This window comes from Acanthaster planci, linkage group LG16, assembly GCF_054643075.1.
Source record: "Acanthaster planci isolate LZ-2023a linkage group LG16, COTS_SCS, whole genome shotgun sequence".
Lineage (NCBI taxonomy): Eukaryota > Metazoa > Echinodermata > Asteroidea > Valvatida > Acanthasteridae > Acanthaster > Acanthaster planci.
In genome coordinates, this window is record NC_141792.1 from 10753950 (window position 1) to 10771467 (window position 17518).

The 17518-nt window shown below is 39.8% G+C and overlaps 1 protein-coding gene across 8 annotated transcripts in view; it reads right to left on the reverse strand.

The window, feature by feature from the left end:
• LOC110979045 (rap1 GTPase-activating protein 1-like) overlaps positions 1-17518 on the reverse strand; it is a 124690-nt gene that overhangs the window by 3904 nt on the left and 103268 nt on the right. For 7 of the 8 annotated variants that reach the window (XM_087147540.1, XM_087147546.1, XM_087147541.1 and 4 more), the window contains 18 exons: positions 12738-12813; positions 11334-11378; positions 10447-10494; positions 8449-8520; positions 8117-8308; positions 7390-7493; positions 6667-6745; positions 6211-6264; positions 5819-6003; positions 5177-5306; positions 4627-4782; positions 4014-4172; positions 3587-3868; positions 2445-2548; positions 1764-1883; positions 1239-1332; positions 642-741; positions 271-356 (listed from right to left, as the gene is read on the reverse strand). In XM_087147540.1, coding sequence (XP_087003666.1) covers positions 271-356; positions 642-741; positions 1239-1332; positions 1764-1883; positions 2445-2548; positions 3587-3868; positions 4014-4172; positions 4627-4782; positions 5177-5306; positions 5819-6003; positions 6211-6264; positions 6667-6745; positions 7390-7493; positions 8117-8308; positions 8449-8520; positions 10447-10494; positions 11334-11378; positions 12738-12813 — 2086 coding nt within the window. Of the gene's footprint in view, positions 1-270; positions 357-641; positions 742-1238; positions 1333-1763; positions 1884-2444; positions 2549-3586; positions 3869-4013; positions 4173-4626; positions 4783-5176; positions 5307-5818; positions 6004-6210; positions 6265-6666; positions 6746-7389; positions 7494-8116; positions 8309-8448; positions 8521-10446; positions 10495-11333; positions 11379-12737; positions 12814-13917; positions 14224-17518 lie in introns of those variants that run through there. The other variant, XM_087147544.1, reaches the window with a different exon arrangement.

The following is a 17518-nucleotide window of genomic DNA, read 5'->3' on the forward strand; positions in this document are numbered from 1 at the left end:
TTCCTGTTTCTTAGTGAAGAGTGACTAATACAAGAGTCAACCCTAGAACACCTGACTGTAGAAACTGTTGCTACTTGTTTATTGGTACAAGCTCAATATTTGGTCAAGAGGATAAGACATTTGCACCAGTGACTAGGAAGTTATGGGTTCAAGTACCACCAGACCAAGTTTTTTTCCTCAAAAGATCAGAGTACTGCAGCATTTATTGAATTGTATGGGCAAAAGGGCTTTGTCAGAAACCAGAGATTAAAGTGAAAATGGCATACGTACCACATTTGTTCTGATGAGATCAAGTTTCTCAGCTTTTAACTTATTGATTTCTGACCTCATTAATTCCAGCTGCTGTGACAAAGTTGCTGCAAAAAAAAAAGTGAAAATTGAAGTTCCAAATTTTGAAGTTCCAAAAAGTGATTACTGTTGGCATAAAATATCTGTGAATGGACTTTTGCTCCTTGAAAACTTGCAAACTGTTCAGATAATGCACCTGCAAGGTGCATTAGAACAAGTGTCAAGAATCGTCAGTATTCAGGTGAAATATTCAGCTCTCATCAGAAAATCAACACAAAACTGCTTCTCAGGACCAAGAATGGGGAACTAGAATTTCATATCTCCAGCAGTAACATGACATGCTTCAGACTCACTTTCTATTTCCAGAGCTGAGGTGCACTTCCCTTCGGGACACAGGCAAGGATTGAGAGGGCTGGCCTTACTGCTGGAAATGCAACCAGATGACATACTTCCCTGGAAAAGAAAGGGGCCAAAAAAAAAGCAAAATGAACAACCCCTTTTTTTTTCAGCTTGTTTATCTCATGGGGGCTGCAGAGTCACATTCCAGGTCAATCATGCAGGACAACTCATGGGATCTCCTCGTGCAGACACAATGGTTTAAATTACTAGTAGAGGCCTTATTTTTTTCACTGTAGGTATGTGACTGTAAAAGAATAAGTTTAACGAGCGTGTGAAAGTGAAATGTTGGCGATTAACCCTCAATAGTCTTCAGTCCTCCAGTTGAAGGGCTGCCAACTCTCAGGGTCAAGTGTCCTGTAATTCTTTTCATCTGACATCCCTCAAGAGTTTGCCAGTAAGCCATTAACCTAACCTGGTGGGTAATGCATCTACCGCAAGGTGTCCAAACTGAACTTAAAGTGAATGCAGGCAGGATATATGTACTGCTCTTTGAGCAGTCTAAAAAATGAATCTGAATACGAGTTTGTAACCAAAACCAACGGCAATCTTACCATGCCTGTGTCAGAATCTTCATGTTCATGTGGCTCGTCGTCACTGTTGAAGCTGTCAAGGGAGTTGCTTGGCGACACTCGGCATGTGTAAATTCTGCCGAGGGAAGAAAGATGGAAGGATGCAAAAGTTGAGAATACAATTTGCCTACTTCCCCAAACTTAATTGGCAAGTGATGTGAGCACAAGTTTGCTACCTTTAAAATACTGGTGTTTCGGACATGACCAAAAATGGTGGATAACTTTTGGTGGATTTATTTCATCATCAAATGCAATACCATGGAGGACCAATCTTGAAAACAAATATTAAATCAAAAAACTTCATTTTAAAAGCTGATACTCGAACAAGCAAACTTCCATTCTAACAATTTGACACAAGCATCAGACAAATGCTCTTTCTCAGTGAATTGAAGAATATCATAGGAGTCAGGTTTCTGCATCATTGTGGCTAGGAATGAACCACAAGCAGCAGTGGCCAAAGTCTAGAGCACGAAGGGAAGCACCCACTAATGGGTTTTGAGAACCCACCTCATTCTAGAATTGGCAACATCGGGTGAGCTGTTCAGAGAGTTGGAGGAGGACTTGTGTGATTCTTGACTACCATTGATGCTCTCGGAGGAATGTGAGGACCGACTGAGCACGCTGTCTCTGCAGAGGCAATTACAAAAACACAAAGAATATGAGTGAGACAAAGAGATCTGATAAAAACAAACTCACTCAGAAAGCACACATTTACACATCATATCTAAGTTACCAACTTCCAAAATTCTATCAATCAAAAGTATAAGTTAGTGAACACTTAGAACAAATTACCGAATCAAATAAACTCAACCAAGCAATCAAAAGAGCATGTGATTTGTAAGCATTTTGCAGACATCTGCACTAGTAAGCAGGAGGTCGTGGGTTCGAGTCCCACCCGAGTAAGCTTGTGAGGTTTTTTCGCAAGCTCTCGGACAAGCACTGAGCATACAGTGCTTATTAATATACGTTGGGTACGGGCAAAACCGTTATATATATAAAATAAATTACTGAATCAAATAAACTCAACCAAGCAATCAAAAGAGCATGTAACAGACCAACCAAACACAAAATCGACCAATCACATCAATAAATTTATCAACTAAATCAAGACATAAAAGTATATTCTCTCTACTACTGAACACAAAAATTAGAACCCAAGTGCAAATGTAACCAGGGGAAGATAGCTACCTTTTTCTCTTGGGCTCTTTCTTGTCTCCAACACTACTCCCGTAGCTCTGGTTGCTGCTTGTACTTCTTGTGCTCAGCCTCAGGCTTCTGTTTCCCTTAGGCTGCTGCGTGAGACAAACAACTCCAATATTACCGAACAAGTAAACAGCCTCCAAAATAGGATTTTGATATTGCTGCGACTTCTGGGATTATTTTGTTTTCAAGTGGAACTCTACACCAAACCTGGAAAGCTCCTCTTAATGTGTTGTGAGATTAATGGTGCAAACGGTAAAATTGTGAAACAGTGTTCCCATCTGTGGTCGTAAATATTACCCCTAAAAACCACTGAACTCCTCAGGGTAGTTTCCTGCAGGTGATAAGCTCGTCTCGAGGCAATCCTAAGCTGGGAGATGCCTCAGCTGGGAATTTGCTGTAACTTTCTTCACCATTACTGATATGACCCAAGGCAAAGTCTGGACTTAAAAGATGAAACATCAGGTGGCTGGATGACTCCATCCATTAGCGCTAACAACCAACAGGTGCCATTATAAATATAATATCTAGCCTGAAGAAGTTTTAAATGGGTATTGCTGGTACACACGCCATGGGTGGAGTAATAGTTGATACAACACATTGCTTTCTCTACTACATATCATTCCATTTTCTAATATGTACTGTTTCGTTATACATCCCTTGGCAGTAAATTTTGACTTACTTATATAAGCTCAAGTCTAAGTTAGTACTTGATGCTTTTTGTTGCCCAAACAAAATAAAGTTTGGTCGGTCAATAGTAACCATCACAGGAACTTAGTTTTGAAATCATGAAACTAAAGCAACTTTTGCTTTCACAAGAAGCATGTACTGATTTTTTTCCATCTCAACTTACGCTGAGAAGGAACCTCCCTGGTTGTTTTAATAGGAGATAGCAAAGGGTATTTCTAGAAGACATAATCTAATCTCTAGTTTCCCTACTGTGGCAGCTGAGTGGTACAAAGGTTGCACTGTAGCTTATCACATTGTGAGCAGGTATTTAGAGAGAGGAGTGCTTTGTAGCATTGTAGTTATGCGAGTGGCAAAGAGTGCGGAAAAAGGTGGTCAGTGGTCAGTAAGAAAATCCGAAGGATCTGTCGAAGAAAACAAGAAGGAAACTGTCCTGTACTTACTACTGGACTAGTTGCTTCCCCTTCCTCCGGAATGTCGGCGGCAAACATCATGTTCCCATTGACCTTGTTGTGCATAGGGCTGGTGCTTGTGTCCACCGACTGGCTGCGTCCTCTGAAGGCTTTCTTGAAGGAAGGCCAGAGGCCACCGGGGCTACCGTCTCCCTTGCTCAGGATGCTGGGGCTGGTGGAGGAGTCCAGGCAGGTGATGGAGCAGAAGATTTCCTCGTTCTTGCTGTTGAGCTCCGAGTACAGGGAATCTAGCAAAGCAGCCCTTGTTCTCTCCTGGATGGGGTAAAAATGGACTCAAAAAGTCATTCCTCCTTACAAAAAAGTTGGGTTTTTTTTCCCATTAAACGTACCTGCTCAAACAAAAGCCTCCTGTCAAAATGGAAAGCAGAGATGAAGAATTTTTTCCGTTTTAACTCACCTGAATGGTGCTGAATTTATCAGCCTTGTAGCAAGCATTTTCTGCATTCAGGAGTTTTGTCAGCAGAAATTCTCTGAACTCTGGACCCTTTTTAAAAACAGACGGACTCGGGAGGGCTGGACCATAGAATGGAACGTCATCCCTCGCTGTTACTGCAACCTGTGGTAAGTGAAATTTAGTTAAATAGTCTCTTGACAGATAGAGGCTAAATAGATATCTATGGATTCACTGCATTGTCTGTGGTTTGGGGGAGATCCGGTCAACTTGATGTTAAAAGCAAATGCTGTGTTGGGCTTGAGAAAGATTCAAATTTATGTAAACCTTATCCTGAGCCATGCACAGGTGCAAATGTATCTTTTTGGTGGGCGGTGTGGCTATACAAAAAATTGGTTCATATGACAAGTGAACAAATGCTGTGTTTGTCCTGAGAAAGTCGGATAACTGAGAAGCTAAAAATATAAGGTAATGCGGAGCTATGGCTGCATCTCTGTTAACTGCTAGTTCAAAGAAAAAACAGACAACTTGACAGTTTTGAAATGAGTTGTTTCTAATCTGAGAAATTAGAAAGTCTACAAAGCTGGAAAAATATAAGCAGTGCAGGTGTCTAACCCACCTTGTATCTGGTGTTCTCCGTATTTGGCTCAATTGCTTGCACCACAATGAAGGAATGGAGGAAGTTGGAAGCGATCATGTCAGGAACAAACGGCGTGTTCTCCTCTTGGAAAACAATGGCCACGATGTCGTTACCTATGTGTCTTTTCCGCTGCAACTGCAAGGGGAAGATGAGCATCCTTGCATCATCACCATACATATGGAATTCCAAATTTGCCCCTAATAATGAGTTTCTTATTGGATATGACAGATCTAAAACATTATGTCATCATGCGGACATTTTTTAGCTTGATGAACTCATGAAGGCATTTTCCCCAGTACAAAAGTGAAATACACCTTTGATTCCTGAAACATATTGATCAGGTTACTGACACATGATCTCATCTAATTTCACATGACAAATTAAATACTTCAGTATTTTGCTGCAGTAAGTGCACTAATTCCTCAAAGCGATTAATAAATTTGCATGTGACCCCCCCAAAACCCAGTTTATCTTGTCAACCTTACTCCTTGTTTCTGTTTGAAGAAATTAATGAACAATTCATCTTTACCTGTTGCTTGTCACCTTCGGTGTGTGGCAACAATGTGGACACGTGAAACATAATTTCCCTGCCAAGGTGTTCTGTATAGATGGAATGTGAACCAGTCTGTCCATGTTGAACGTCAAGACCTCCCCGAAATCTACACACAAACAAAAATTGAATTCAGAATTAACTCTTTGCCACATTCTCAGAACCAGTATTTTTTCATGCTGCAAGCAACAGGACAAATATGCCGACTGGTTTCCCATTCATCTTCTCTGATAAGTGAACTCTCGACTATAGATCTCCCTCTAAAGAAAAGGCAGGAAGGTTGTCAAAGCAAGTTCTTTTATGATTCCGTCAAGTGAAACCAGCAGTTCCAACGCAACACATTCTTACAAACGGGACTCCAGCAAACTTCAACACGAAATCTTCTTTCAGCTGTGCTGCAAATTTTATTCCTCTGACAGACATTGTTATCTAATTGCAAGGTCACAAACTTCCGCTTCAGTCTCTGTGACTTAGCATCAAACCAGGTTTACATTTCAATACTTAACTTCCTGGACAGCAATCAAAATCCTTCTAATCAGATCACATTGCCGCTCATAACTCAGAATCTGCCCTTGCGGTTTTATTTCAGTTTCCACTTGTACACTACTTCAGTCCTCTTACCCTGTGAAATTCTTCAGCTCTATTTTGTCCCCGATGACCTCAAGGAACTCGTTGAAGGCTGCGCTGCTGTTAACGTTGCCAAAGAGCTCTTCTTCCGTCGTCTGCCCGTATCTCTCGTAGATGACTCCAAACTTGAAGTTCTTCACACACATGTGCTCATCGTAAGTCACAATGAGTTCAGAGGCCTAGTGATGAGAGGTAAATATAGGAATTCATCATCCAATCCTGGAGATATTTGATTATCGGTTTCTTCCAGAGTTTAATGGGAAAAGAACAACATGGTTCATTTTGTGGAGTTTTTTAATTGAAGCAAAAGCAACAGAGCACATACAAGATTCCCTGAATTAAGTCCACTTATTAAAAAGTCTTCTTTTCAACAAAGTCATTGTTACCTTAGGAAAGAGGACAGGTTGAAATCTTTCTGTGGTTATAGCTTCATCTAGTACCTGAAACAACAGGAAAAAGTGAAGTATGTTGACAAAGTTTTTTTGACATTTATCAAAATATATCTGATGAAAGGTCCCAGTGAAATGTGATTTTTGTTGTGCTATTCCGCCATCTGTTCGTTGGTTGCAGCTTTTTTCTAGTTTTCACTTGGTCGTTCCTTAGCTTCTCTTTTAAAGCACACAGAGTTGCAACCAGTTGAGCCAAACAACTTTCTTTTCCATGGAAAGATAAATCATCGACTTGGTTAAGAGCACCAGTGTCTGGCATGTGTTGTTACATCAGTTGAAACAACAAGGCAGCAGGTAATAGTTTATGACGTTGTTTTGCCAAAACAGGGGCATGACCCCGGTGGAGACATCAGTGGGAACATGGAGACAACCCTGGGAGGTATAATTTCTTACTTTGGCAAGTTTGGACGGCACAAGAGAGTTTCCAAAGGTAGACAATGGCAGCAGATCGTGTGTGGTACCACTCCGACATCTGACAATGGAAATACAGAACAATTTATTAGCTATGACTTTGGCATGAGCACTGACTTGGAATATTATGCCTCGACCTTTGACAGCATCACCAGGCAACTATATTTACTCCCTACTGCAGTTGAGATGAAATTCCAGTCAGAAGCAATGTATTGTACCTGCGAAATTCAACACCGCCGATACGTGTAATGCTGACAGACAATGTGGTTGTACCTGTATTTGCTCTCAGGGTTTCGAGAGAGGAATTGTCAGTAACATACCCCCAACTCAAATGGGTTGGTTCACTTGTAAATGTTTAGGGCCCCACCTGTTTTTTATGAATGCTGGTTCTGCTACTTATCAAAGACAAGAGGTTTTCACCGGTACAATATTTCTCAGAATGTATTCTGCAATGTTATCTATGAGATGTAATAAGGTAGGAGGTTTGCGGAGACACCTTGTGAATTATCTCTATGCAAGAGAATTATCATGGACCAAAATTATGAGCCATTATCTGCTCAGGTAAAACAGAAGTTAAAGGGCTGAGAAGATACATGTCCTGCATGCGAAGCTTTGGTAATTTTTTTTTTCAACACAGCAGGGTACTTGAACAAACAAAGTGGAGTTTGAAGTTTGCCTTTGAAGGATTGGAAAGAGATCTCTCACCTGAGTAATATTCTGATCTGCTCTTCTGCATTTGTCGTCTCCTGCTTGATGGATAGTACTATAGGTCCCATGCTCTCATCCATGGCTATGTAGTTAAAGTGCTCCTTGAGAGACAAAAGTTAAATACAACTATATATTGGTCTGGATTAAGGTTGTTGCATCTCTTACATCTTCCCCCTGAAAAATATATGAAGTTGCCCGTGGGTGAAGTTATTTAAAGGGTAGGTCATTGACCGCATAGTTTTCCTTAATGCTCATATCCTACTTTTAATCATCAGGACCAGAGTGTGGTTAGAATTTACGGGAAGCCCTAAAAATGTTGAAAGCACTGGGGCCAGCAGATGTACATATATTTGAGAATCCCTACATGTTATATATTATTTCATAAAAGATTCATGAATCACTATACTGCCAAAAGTTACAATATGTTAAAAGTCATCAACAAATTCTTTGATGGGCGACACTGTCACACCAGCCAACATAACTGTGCTGCATCAACATTTTATACATACAATTCTTCCCCACAAGAAAAAAAAAGAGAGTGGCTTACACCAATTTCAACTTCCCTCCCCATTTTTAGTTATTGACCATGAAAATAAGCGTGCAGGTGGACTCCATGGCCGAATCAATATGTTCAATATCCTGGTCAAGCTGCTGCAGGCTCCATTGCTTGTTGAATGACGAGGACACGTATATTTACAATCACATCCAATACAGTCTTGTTTACCTTTCCATGGAAGTATTTCCTGTACATCTCATTTGTGTCGTCGTATTCCAAGACGAGCCGGTCCGAGGCAAATGGACAGAGTTCAGCACTGACGTCATCAGTGGCCGAGGGGTCCAGGTCCAGGCCGTCAATCCAGAAGCCACCATTATGGGGCTGGAGGATGTTGGGATGTGGCCCGTTCTTTTTAAGGAGCTGCGGATGATGAGGGAGTAAACTTTAAGCTTTTCTGCAGGCCTACAAAATCAATACCTCTCAGTAGGAAATCAGATAGCTCATGTTCTCATACACCTTTTTAAATTTCACTACAAGTTGCCCCACTTTTTTTGTTTTACCTCTTTTATTCTGTAGGTGTTGGAGTGCCGTGCCTTGAGTCTTTCTTTGGCAGCTGCAGGTGATCCAGTACTCTGTAGGGGAGATCAGTCCAAATTGTGTATTGCAATTAATACTCACTCTATTTCTTTTGGAGCGTGACATTTTCGGTATTCGTTTTAGTTTTTGTGGATTTCTAGTTGGGTTATACAGGGATTCGATTATTGATAGCTCCATCCTTCCAAAACAAATTAGCAGGTGAAAATTTCCTCAGTCTGTAAGACACAAGAGTAGCCTGAGGTCCCTTTAGTGAGTCCGAGTAAAAAGGGACTTTTTAAACAGCATTATTCTTGTCATCTGCTTCCTGTTGCTCCAGCTGTTCTGCCAATCTCAGACAAACAGCACAGACACATGACTAATGTTGGATCATGTTGTGAGGAGTTGTGTGTTGAAATCAGGCCTTCTGGCCAAACAAGTGTCCTTATTTGGTGATGGAGGGACTAGAAACCAACAGATAATTAATAGCAAAGCTGTTTTTGCCTAGGAAAGTGGTTCTGAAACAGACAGAGGCTCCATGCACTCGACTGCGCACTCAGACTGGAATTTGGGAAAGATTCAAAGTTAAAGCTGTCACATAAAATCCTATGGTACGATGCAAAACATAAATGGTGGCATGAACTTTCAACAACTGCTTGCATTCCATAATAAATACTACAGCACAAGTGTCTTCTGTGAAGACTGACATGAATGTGGTCAGTAACATACCAGAAAATAATGACATACCAGAATAATACCCGACTAATAGCCTATCCATAATAATAGCACATTAGGTCTAATTAATCATACTGTCAGTGGATTACTTTGTTTTTTATGTTTCTTACACTTCCTGGTATTAAGAAATAATTATTTGCCAAATTTACTGCACTCATTCAGTTTCCCCTCATATCCTTTTCCTGCATGATCAGCATCATAAAATGCAGTCTATTCTGACAGGGAAAAACACGTAGGGAATTAAAGCCACTCCCTTTATCCAGTCTTCCCTTAAAGCCAGACAGGGTAATACCGACTAACCAAGCATTTCCAACCATGATCAAGTTATCACAACCAACTACCGCCCCTGTTGATGTCGGAATTAGACCCCTCTATTGTTTTTAATAGGGTGGAATTAAAAGTGACATGGAGTGGATTAGCCTGTTCCTCTTGCCCTCTGTGGTTTCTGTGAGGATTAAAGACGGGACTGAATTTCTTGGGTTGTGCAAAGCTTGCAATGTTTTCTGCCAGTATAGCCAGCCGGCAACGACAAGTGCACCAGTTCCAGAGCTAGAACTTGGTTGAAAACAACCGGGCAGGAACACAGATATGCCCAATTAGCATGTCTAGCTCACTGGAAACATCTAAGGTTGACAACTTTTTTTTTCTGAAACAACCTCTTTTTTGCAAAACCATTGCAATTATTGAAGCAGTGCTACGCAACTTTACACTGGCGTGAAACTGTTAGATGTGATACGGCTTCGAGTGTGAAAGGGTTGCATCCCAAGAGTGCATCCAAGTTTGGCCTATAATGTTATTAGCTGCTAAGCAGAAAATTAATGCTTAGCAACCAACAACCACATCATATGACATCTGGGCTACAGTAACCTGCTCTATAGCAAAGGCAGCTACTTCTGACATTACTGCAGCCATAGTTGCCCTTTATGTGATGATGAGCAACCTAGTTTTATGCAGTTAATAGCATAGCATCTATAGGACCAATATAAGGCCAATCACTACACACAGTTCAGCTATGTAGTACAGGTCACACACCCTCCAACTACAAGAAAAATCAATCACAAATATTGACCTGCTGGAAAAGGGGCAAAATTGTATTAATAATAGGATACCCTCAAAGTCTTCTACACAGTACAGGTGTTTTATGCTAACCAGTGCACAATCAGTTACACAAGGCACTCATGAAATTTGATTTTTTTTTCTGAGAGAATTAAGTAAAAATGGGAGAAAAATAAACAGGCAAAGTGCCTTACCTGAAGTACTAATGGCAATGAACATCTTTGCTCGTCTAAGCGATCACTCTGCGATGAACAGGAAAAAATGTACATGTAATTATGTAAATATTACTGCATTATATATTATTTACATATTTATTATATATATTACATATATACATATTACATTATATTACATATATTACATATTATTTACATTATGTAAATAAGACTGCAACTGCATGTTCACTATCACAAACCAACCACATCCAATTTAACAGCTTTATACTCGAGTTACTATAAATATTGAACATGGGCGCAGTACAGAGCACTCACTTTCCTACAGAAAACTTTTACTCTTTGCTGTCAACTGTTTTCGAAAAAGGTCAGTCATACATTGAGTTTCTAAGCTCTCCTCTACGTCTAAAAACCTCCACTTTGCAGGAACCCAACTATTAAGTTCCAAAGTGAAGAGTAATCTGCCCCGAGCTGAAGTGCACCCCCAATGGGCAAAGAGAAAGACAGGTGGTTACAAGCGGGTTCTTGCACGCATTCTGCGTGTACGCAAAGACCACACATGTCAGAGTAAATTAGGTACGCGTACTCAGTGTGCTCTGCGTCAAACGCGCATATACTTGTGCGCATCATGACATGTCTATGCGGTGAGTAGCAAAAAACACGCCCTCTTTTGTTCCGCTCAGAGCGGATAGTAGCTGGGTTTTAACTTCCTCAATCCTTGCTGGTGGATTTTTGAAAGACATGAAAGGGTTACCAATTAATGTTTAATCCATTAATCAGTAAATTCATGGAAAACGATGTGATAGTCTCTCTGATATCAGAAGAGCAATAATACAGCCACATGATAGCAGATAATGGTGTAAACACAAATGGTCAACTTTACAACTGAACCTTGACATTAGTCCTACCTGTATTTTTTGCAGAAGTTCAAAAAAGTCAAGGTCTTGTGAACTCTGTAGAAATAAGAAAATGCAACAGTAGCATTTGTCACATCACAGCCTTTGCTTCACAGAGGTACAATTAATTGAATTTTTGGCCACAGAAATTCATCTGTATACAACTCCAATTCACAATCATTGAAATGAAAGCAATGACGATACCTTAGATCTATGAACTGGATAGCAAGCTAATAAGTTCCACATTTTTGAGTGCAATACAGAAATACAAATGTGCCAACAGTCCAAAAAACGCTAACTGGAATGGTGACAAGTGTCCAAGCCAAGTGTTCTTATGAACAGGTGCATCGCAATAATAAGGCTTGGCACTCTGTGCGTACATCCTACCCCTAAAAGTGGACCTGACTGCGCAGAATGAAACCAATGTAAATTGATGATTCATTTGTGGCTTTTTATTTTTAAAATCTAGATATTTATTCTTTTTAAGGCATTGCCATAGGTACATGACAACCCAACGGTAAGAAGTATCTTGTCAATGTTCCAATCAGCTATACGACAGCCCCCATATCTGAACATTTGAATCAACAGCGGATAACTTTACAGGAAAGAACCACACCAGCACGTCCTATCCCAAAAGACTTCCACAAACCACTCAGGAATATCAACCATGAATTGAAATTTAAAATATACATATGTGCTCCTTTACCCAACCTCTCTGCATCATCTTCACTGAATAAAAACAATGCACCACTCCCTGTTTTTAGATACACAAGACTCACAGAGGGTTGGGTTAAGTTCACGAAACTATGATGACTATTTGTCATTTTTGGCCATATCCAGAGGAGGGATAGCAGATACCATTTCTCAACAGGGCTGCGACAGACCTGGGTTGGTTTCCCTATGAACCTTTTTCAAAACTGGTAAGTCAATTTAATATGCTCTTTTGGTTTGGGGATGCTGGGTACTTTTTCCCACTAGACAATGAATCTTGGGCAGAAAATACCGTGATAAACAGAGAACAAAAAGTTGAGGATTACTGGAACACATGTGACCGTGTATAACTCATCTTTTTGATAAAGAAGGAACCTTACATTGTTTTAATAATAATTTTTATAAGTTAAGAAATATAAGGAATTTTAAAAACATATTCATTTGATAAAGCTTAAGTGCCACACGAAGATTAAATATTTAATTAATTAAGCACTCACTAGTGAATGAGGGCTCTTAGATCTATGGAAAAATACATGTATATTGATGAAAAAGTAAACTTAAATTTAGTATAATCCAGTGCAATTTCTTGAGTAAGAGTGTAGAAAAAGTAATCAAAGATGTGATGAACTGTTTGACAGGTTGAAACAACTTATCGTGTATTGCTTGAAGTATGCATTTGGAAAGCAAAGAAGAGTTTTCTCTTACCTCTCCATTGACAGATTTTCCCTTGTCTTTGGGAGCATGATCCTCACACAATAGCTGTCCATCCATCTCCCGTCGCCTAAAGCAAAAAGGTAAGACAAAGAAGCTCTGGTTAATAAAGTGATTGCAAGCAGGAGGTCCTGTGTGTGATCCCAGCTCAGTATCCTGGAGATGTCACTGAAGGTGCAACGTGCACATGGAACCACATGAAGAATCCCACTTGAAACATACCTGTAAAGAGTATTTGTTATTTGACGTCAACATGTCATATATTCTGACAATGTGATATGAAGGCAGGCACAGTCTCCCAAAATATATCAGGTGTTATGTTTGACTCCTAGAGCATAGAATGCAAGACATTTTCCAGGCTGAACATGAGCACAGCCGTCAGTGAAGATTTGTAACATGAGAGAGGAGAATGGATAGGGTACAAGACAGGGAGATAAGAGCATGAAAGGTTGATGACTTCACGGAAAAAGGCATTCAAGAAAACGACTGGGAGAATGAAAGACAGATGTAGACTGAGTTGATCGGTAATCAACTTTTCCTGGACTGGTATTAAAAATGAACTGTCCTGAGTGATGTTTTGAAACAACAGGCCTTTTCCTCCGAAAGAAATAATTTGCAATGCTGCAAGCATAGAAAGGGGGTAGAACACATCCGTTTCAATGTAGAATGGACATAAATAACTTCTGCTTAACACAAGAAGAATCACAGAGGGAAAAAGCCCCTGGAAGGAATTTGGAGGAACAGAACGTTGAATGAAGAAACAATCGGAGACAAAAGTTGAAGTGAGACAAAAGACCGTTGTGAGAATTGAAAGGTATTGTGGCCAAGAAATAACTGAAGGCACTGTTATTCAATTTCAATGAAAGTACTTCTGGAAGTTAAGAGAAGGGGAAAATGGAGAGAGAAGGGGCAAAACCAGGGACATAACTCCCATGTAAGCTGACTGTGGTATCCTGCTGCTGTATCAAATCTGAACATCTCAGGAATTTCATTGGTCAACTGGTGAAATGTCTGTACTAAGTTAGCAGAAATGTTGGGATTGAATTCCCACAAGTCAAAAAAACCTTTTTTCCCCACAAGCTTTTGAACTTACATCACTGAAAAGCAAACAATTAAATAAAAAACAGTTGCAAGTTAATTAAATTTGTAGTTACTAATCACAATGAGGACTTACCTAGCTTTATGAGTAGCATGGCTGTGTTTTAACTTCATTATTCCAAGCATAGAGCAACTCACTTGCTCTGTTAGTGTTAGTTCCAACTGAACACCAATCACACTATACTCCAAGTTTACAGACAGTTCTAGTCTATTCCAAGTACATCCACATCAGACCTACACTGGTTTCGAATCGTAAATAATTATGACATGCGATCCCGTCAATTCCAGTACCGGCTTACTGTGAAAAGGAAATAAAAGGACCGGAGACTCTCTGTGGGACGTGACTAAGTAATTTCTGGGGTTGGTGTGTTCTGGATGTTAGCACATGATGGGTCACTGTATACACCTGTTCTGCCCTCCCAACCACAACTGCACCGCTGTTTGTGGTTGGCTTATACATTTTGTCGTCACACAGGCAGAGCAACAACAATCGCAAGCAGGATGAATCATTGGGTTTGCCCATGTGCCCACCATAAACACCAGCACCAGCTTTACCTGACCCACTTAGTCAGTGTTACTAATCTCCCTTATCTCATTTATGATACAATCAAGGCCCCAATAAGCCAATCAAACTGATAATGCCCCTGGGGGGGGGAACGATGTTGTTTAAAGAAACATGGATAGTGCATTTCTTAGTTGTTGGCTGGTGTGTTTGTTTATTTTGGCGTACATGTATTTTATCCGCAGCAGAGTGAGAAATTGCTCTTTTTTGGCTGTGTGTATTGGGGGGGTTATAGGACTTTCTGACTCATGGTGGTCCTTCATTAATGACAATCAAAAGTGAATTCTATACTGATTGTTCTACACAAAACATAATCTTTATTTCCTCAGGTCCAATAAGATGATAACCATTTGCTCATGTAAATACAACAATTCTGGCTTATCTTGGATTGTGAGGGTTGACAGAAGATTAGAAAACCAAATGACCATGAGGAACTATGACATATCCTCTTGGCAAACAATAACACAGGACAGTTTTTTGTCAGGCTTGATACTTGTCAATGGCAATAAACCAAGGCTGATCTATTTAAGGGCTAAGCCGCTGTGCAAACTTCCCACAGAGAAAAGTAATCAGGAAGCAAAGTGTTAATTCAATCAATGAACATTAAGCCTTTAAGCAAAAATGGGATGTTCCTCCCACTGCCAAGCCTTCAACAGTGCACTTTGCACCAATAACAGACTTCCCATGCCATGGCTAACCTGAAGAAAGGAGAGCTGCCACTGAAATACTTGTCCCAACCAACTTCAAAAGTTGAACAGTTTCTTGATTACAGGTTATACTTCTGATGTCATAAAAATGTTGCAGGGATGTTATCATTGAACACAAATTGACAACACCAACATAAATTGAATAGCTATAAATGTTTCAAATGCTCTACATTTAAGCATCTCGGTGACAATGGGGACACAAAAATTTCCTGATTTTTATGACACATTCTCTCAACCAGACAAAAGTAGCACAAATATTAATGGCATGTGAACAGATTGAAACCCTTCATCCCGATCAAGACAACAAAATGCACTACATACACCATTCAAACTGTTGACCAGTCAGCGGTTTTCAATCTATTAAATTGGAAAGAGTCATATATTGCTTTTCCAGTTATAACTCCTAAAAGGACAACAACATGAATGAAAACAAGCACAAAAAATCTCTTTTCAAAGTGTGATGCACCAACAAAACCGCAGGTGACTTAGTCACCAACTGGGTGCACTATTTAAAAAAAGCCTCTTGGAACACAAATCAGGCAAAAAGTGCGGTATGACGAGTCACATCATTAAAATCTTTTTATAGTCCAGTCCAACGGTAGACCAGCCCTAGGCTGTGGTCAGGGGACAATTGCGTCATTGGAGCATCCAGTTTCCGAGTTTTCTCAATGGTGTTGATACACAACAATTTTATGAAGTCATCAAAAATGGCCAATAACAGCAGGGAAACTGTCAAGTGGAATTTTGGATGGCTCAGTTGATTATCATACACGTCACTAGACGCTCTGCTGGATGTGAAAGTGGATACAACTGCACTCAATGCTTTGTACTTCAATAGTATTGTCGCTGGGCTTTGTACAATCGACACTACTTCTTTTTTCTTCATGAAAACTTTCTTTTTCTATGAAAGAAAAAACACGGTTTTATATGGAAAATAAGGTTTTCAAAGAAAAATACATTTTTCAAAGTCTATACTTAAAGAAAAAAATTTGAAAGATCAAACTTTGACAAATATGGTTTTCTTGAAAACCGTATTTCTTACAGTTTCTATTAGTCATGGTGGATGCTACATGTACATGCTACAAAACATGACATCATGATGACATCATTCATGCAGCACTGGTTGTTCCTATTATAAGGTCCTAAAAAAATGTACCGTTTCACACTCACAGCTTGCCAAAAATAGAAGAGCCGGTCGAGCTGAAATGCCCTTGTGTCAGGCAGAAAGACCAACCAGCTGCCAAAGTTTGATCCTGCTTGCCAATTCTGCAGGTGGTTTAAGCTTACATAACAACAGAAATTGGCAGTTCCACACCTGCCACTTGTTTTCCTGATTAAAATGTTAAGATATGTAGCTGGGTCAGAAACATACTGATAACCTGAACATGGATGTTGTGGTATTCCCAAATGAATTTATTCATCTAAAAACATCACGCCTACTTGTTTCTGGCCTGCCACAATTTTACGCAGGTGCCACCAAACTGATTTGACAATCACAATATGATAAAAAGGAACTTTCAAGTCATGAGCTGTGAGATTATCCTAGCATGTGACAAAGAGCAATAAGTACATAAATATATTGATGAGTCACAGATGTACTCTCAATGTATGTGACAAGCACTCAATAATATCCATTAATATTAGATTTGGTTTAACAAGTTGTATTCAAAATATTACATATCGGAATTCTAACTGCGATATGTGTATGAATTTAAATTTAAGTTTCAAGCACACACATCAACTGCGTGCATGCATGAATAATTGAAAATAATACACAAATATCACTTTTGAATTAGTGGTCCACTTAGGGAAAGGTTTTCCACAAGGTTGCAGTTTAGAATGCATAGTTTATTATGTATAAGCTCAATAGTTGGCGAAGCCTTGGATTGGCACTTCCAACGCCCAGTTGAATAAAGCCTGAAAATGACAGGGGCACCATTTTGTTTTGCACAAAATACAAGTGACGCAGTATGATTCCTTAGTTTTCTGTGTGTTTAGTTGATGGCTTACCTTTCTATATTCCTTCATCTACACAGGTTTTCATCATTGGCCATTATTACAACATTCATCTCAACCCCCCAAAAAACTGATATGGGAGTATTGAGATGACATAGGCCTATGTCACTGAGGTGGCAATTAATCTTGCTATGTGTACGAGATGCTGGAGATTGGGCAGGCGCGGTGCACGATCACAAATGATCAATATACGAACACACACTGCATTCGCATTATGCTGCTGGCTGGGCGAGACTTTGTCGAGTGGTTTTCAGGAAAGGGGAAAAGAAAAATGGAAAAAGACTACAAATAACTTGTATATAAAAATGTTCTGTGAAATTGAAACTGTAGCAGATACCGGATGTGAGTGTGTACATGAACAACATGAGGAAACCGTTTTACACAGAAAACAC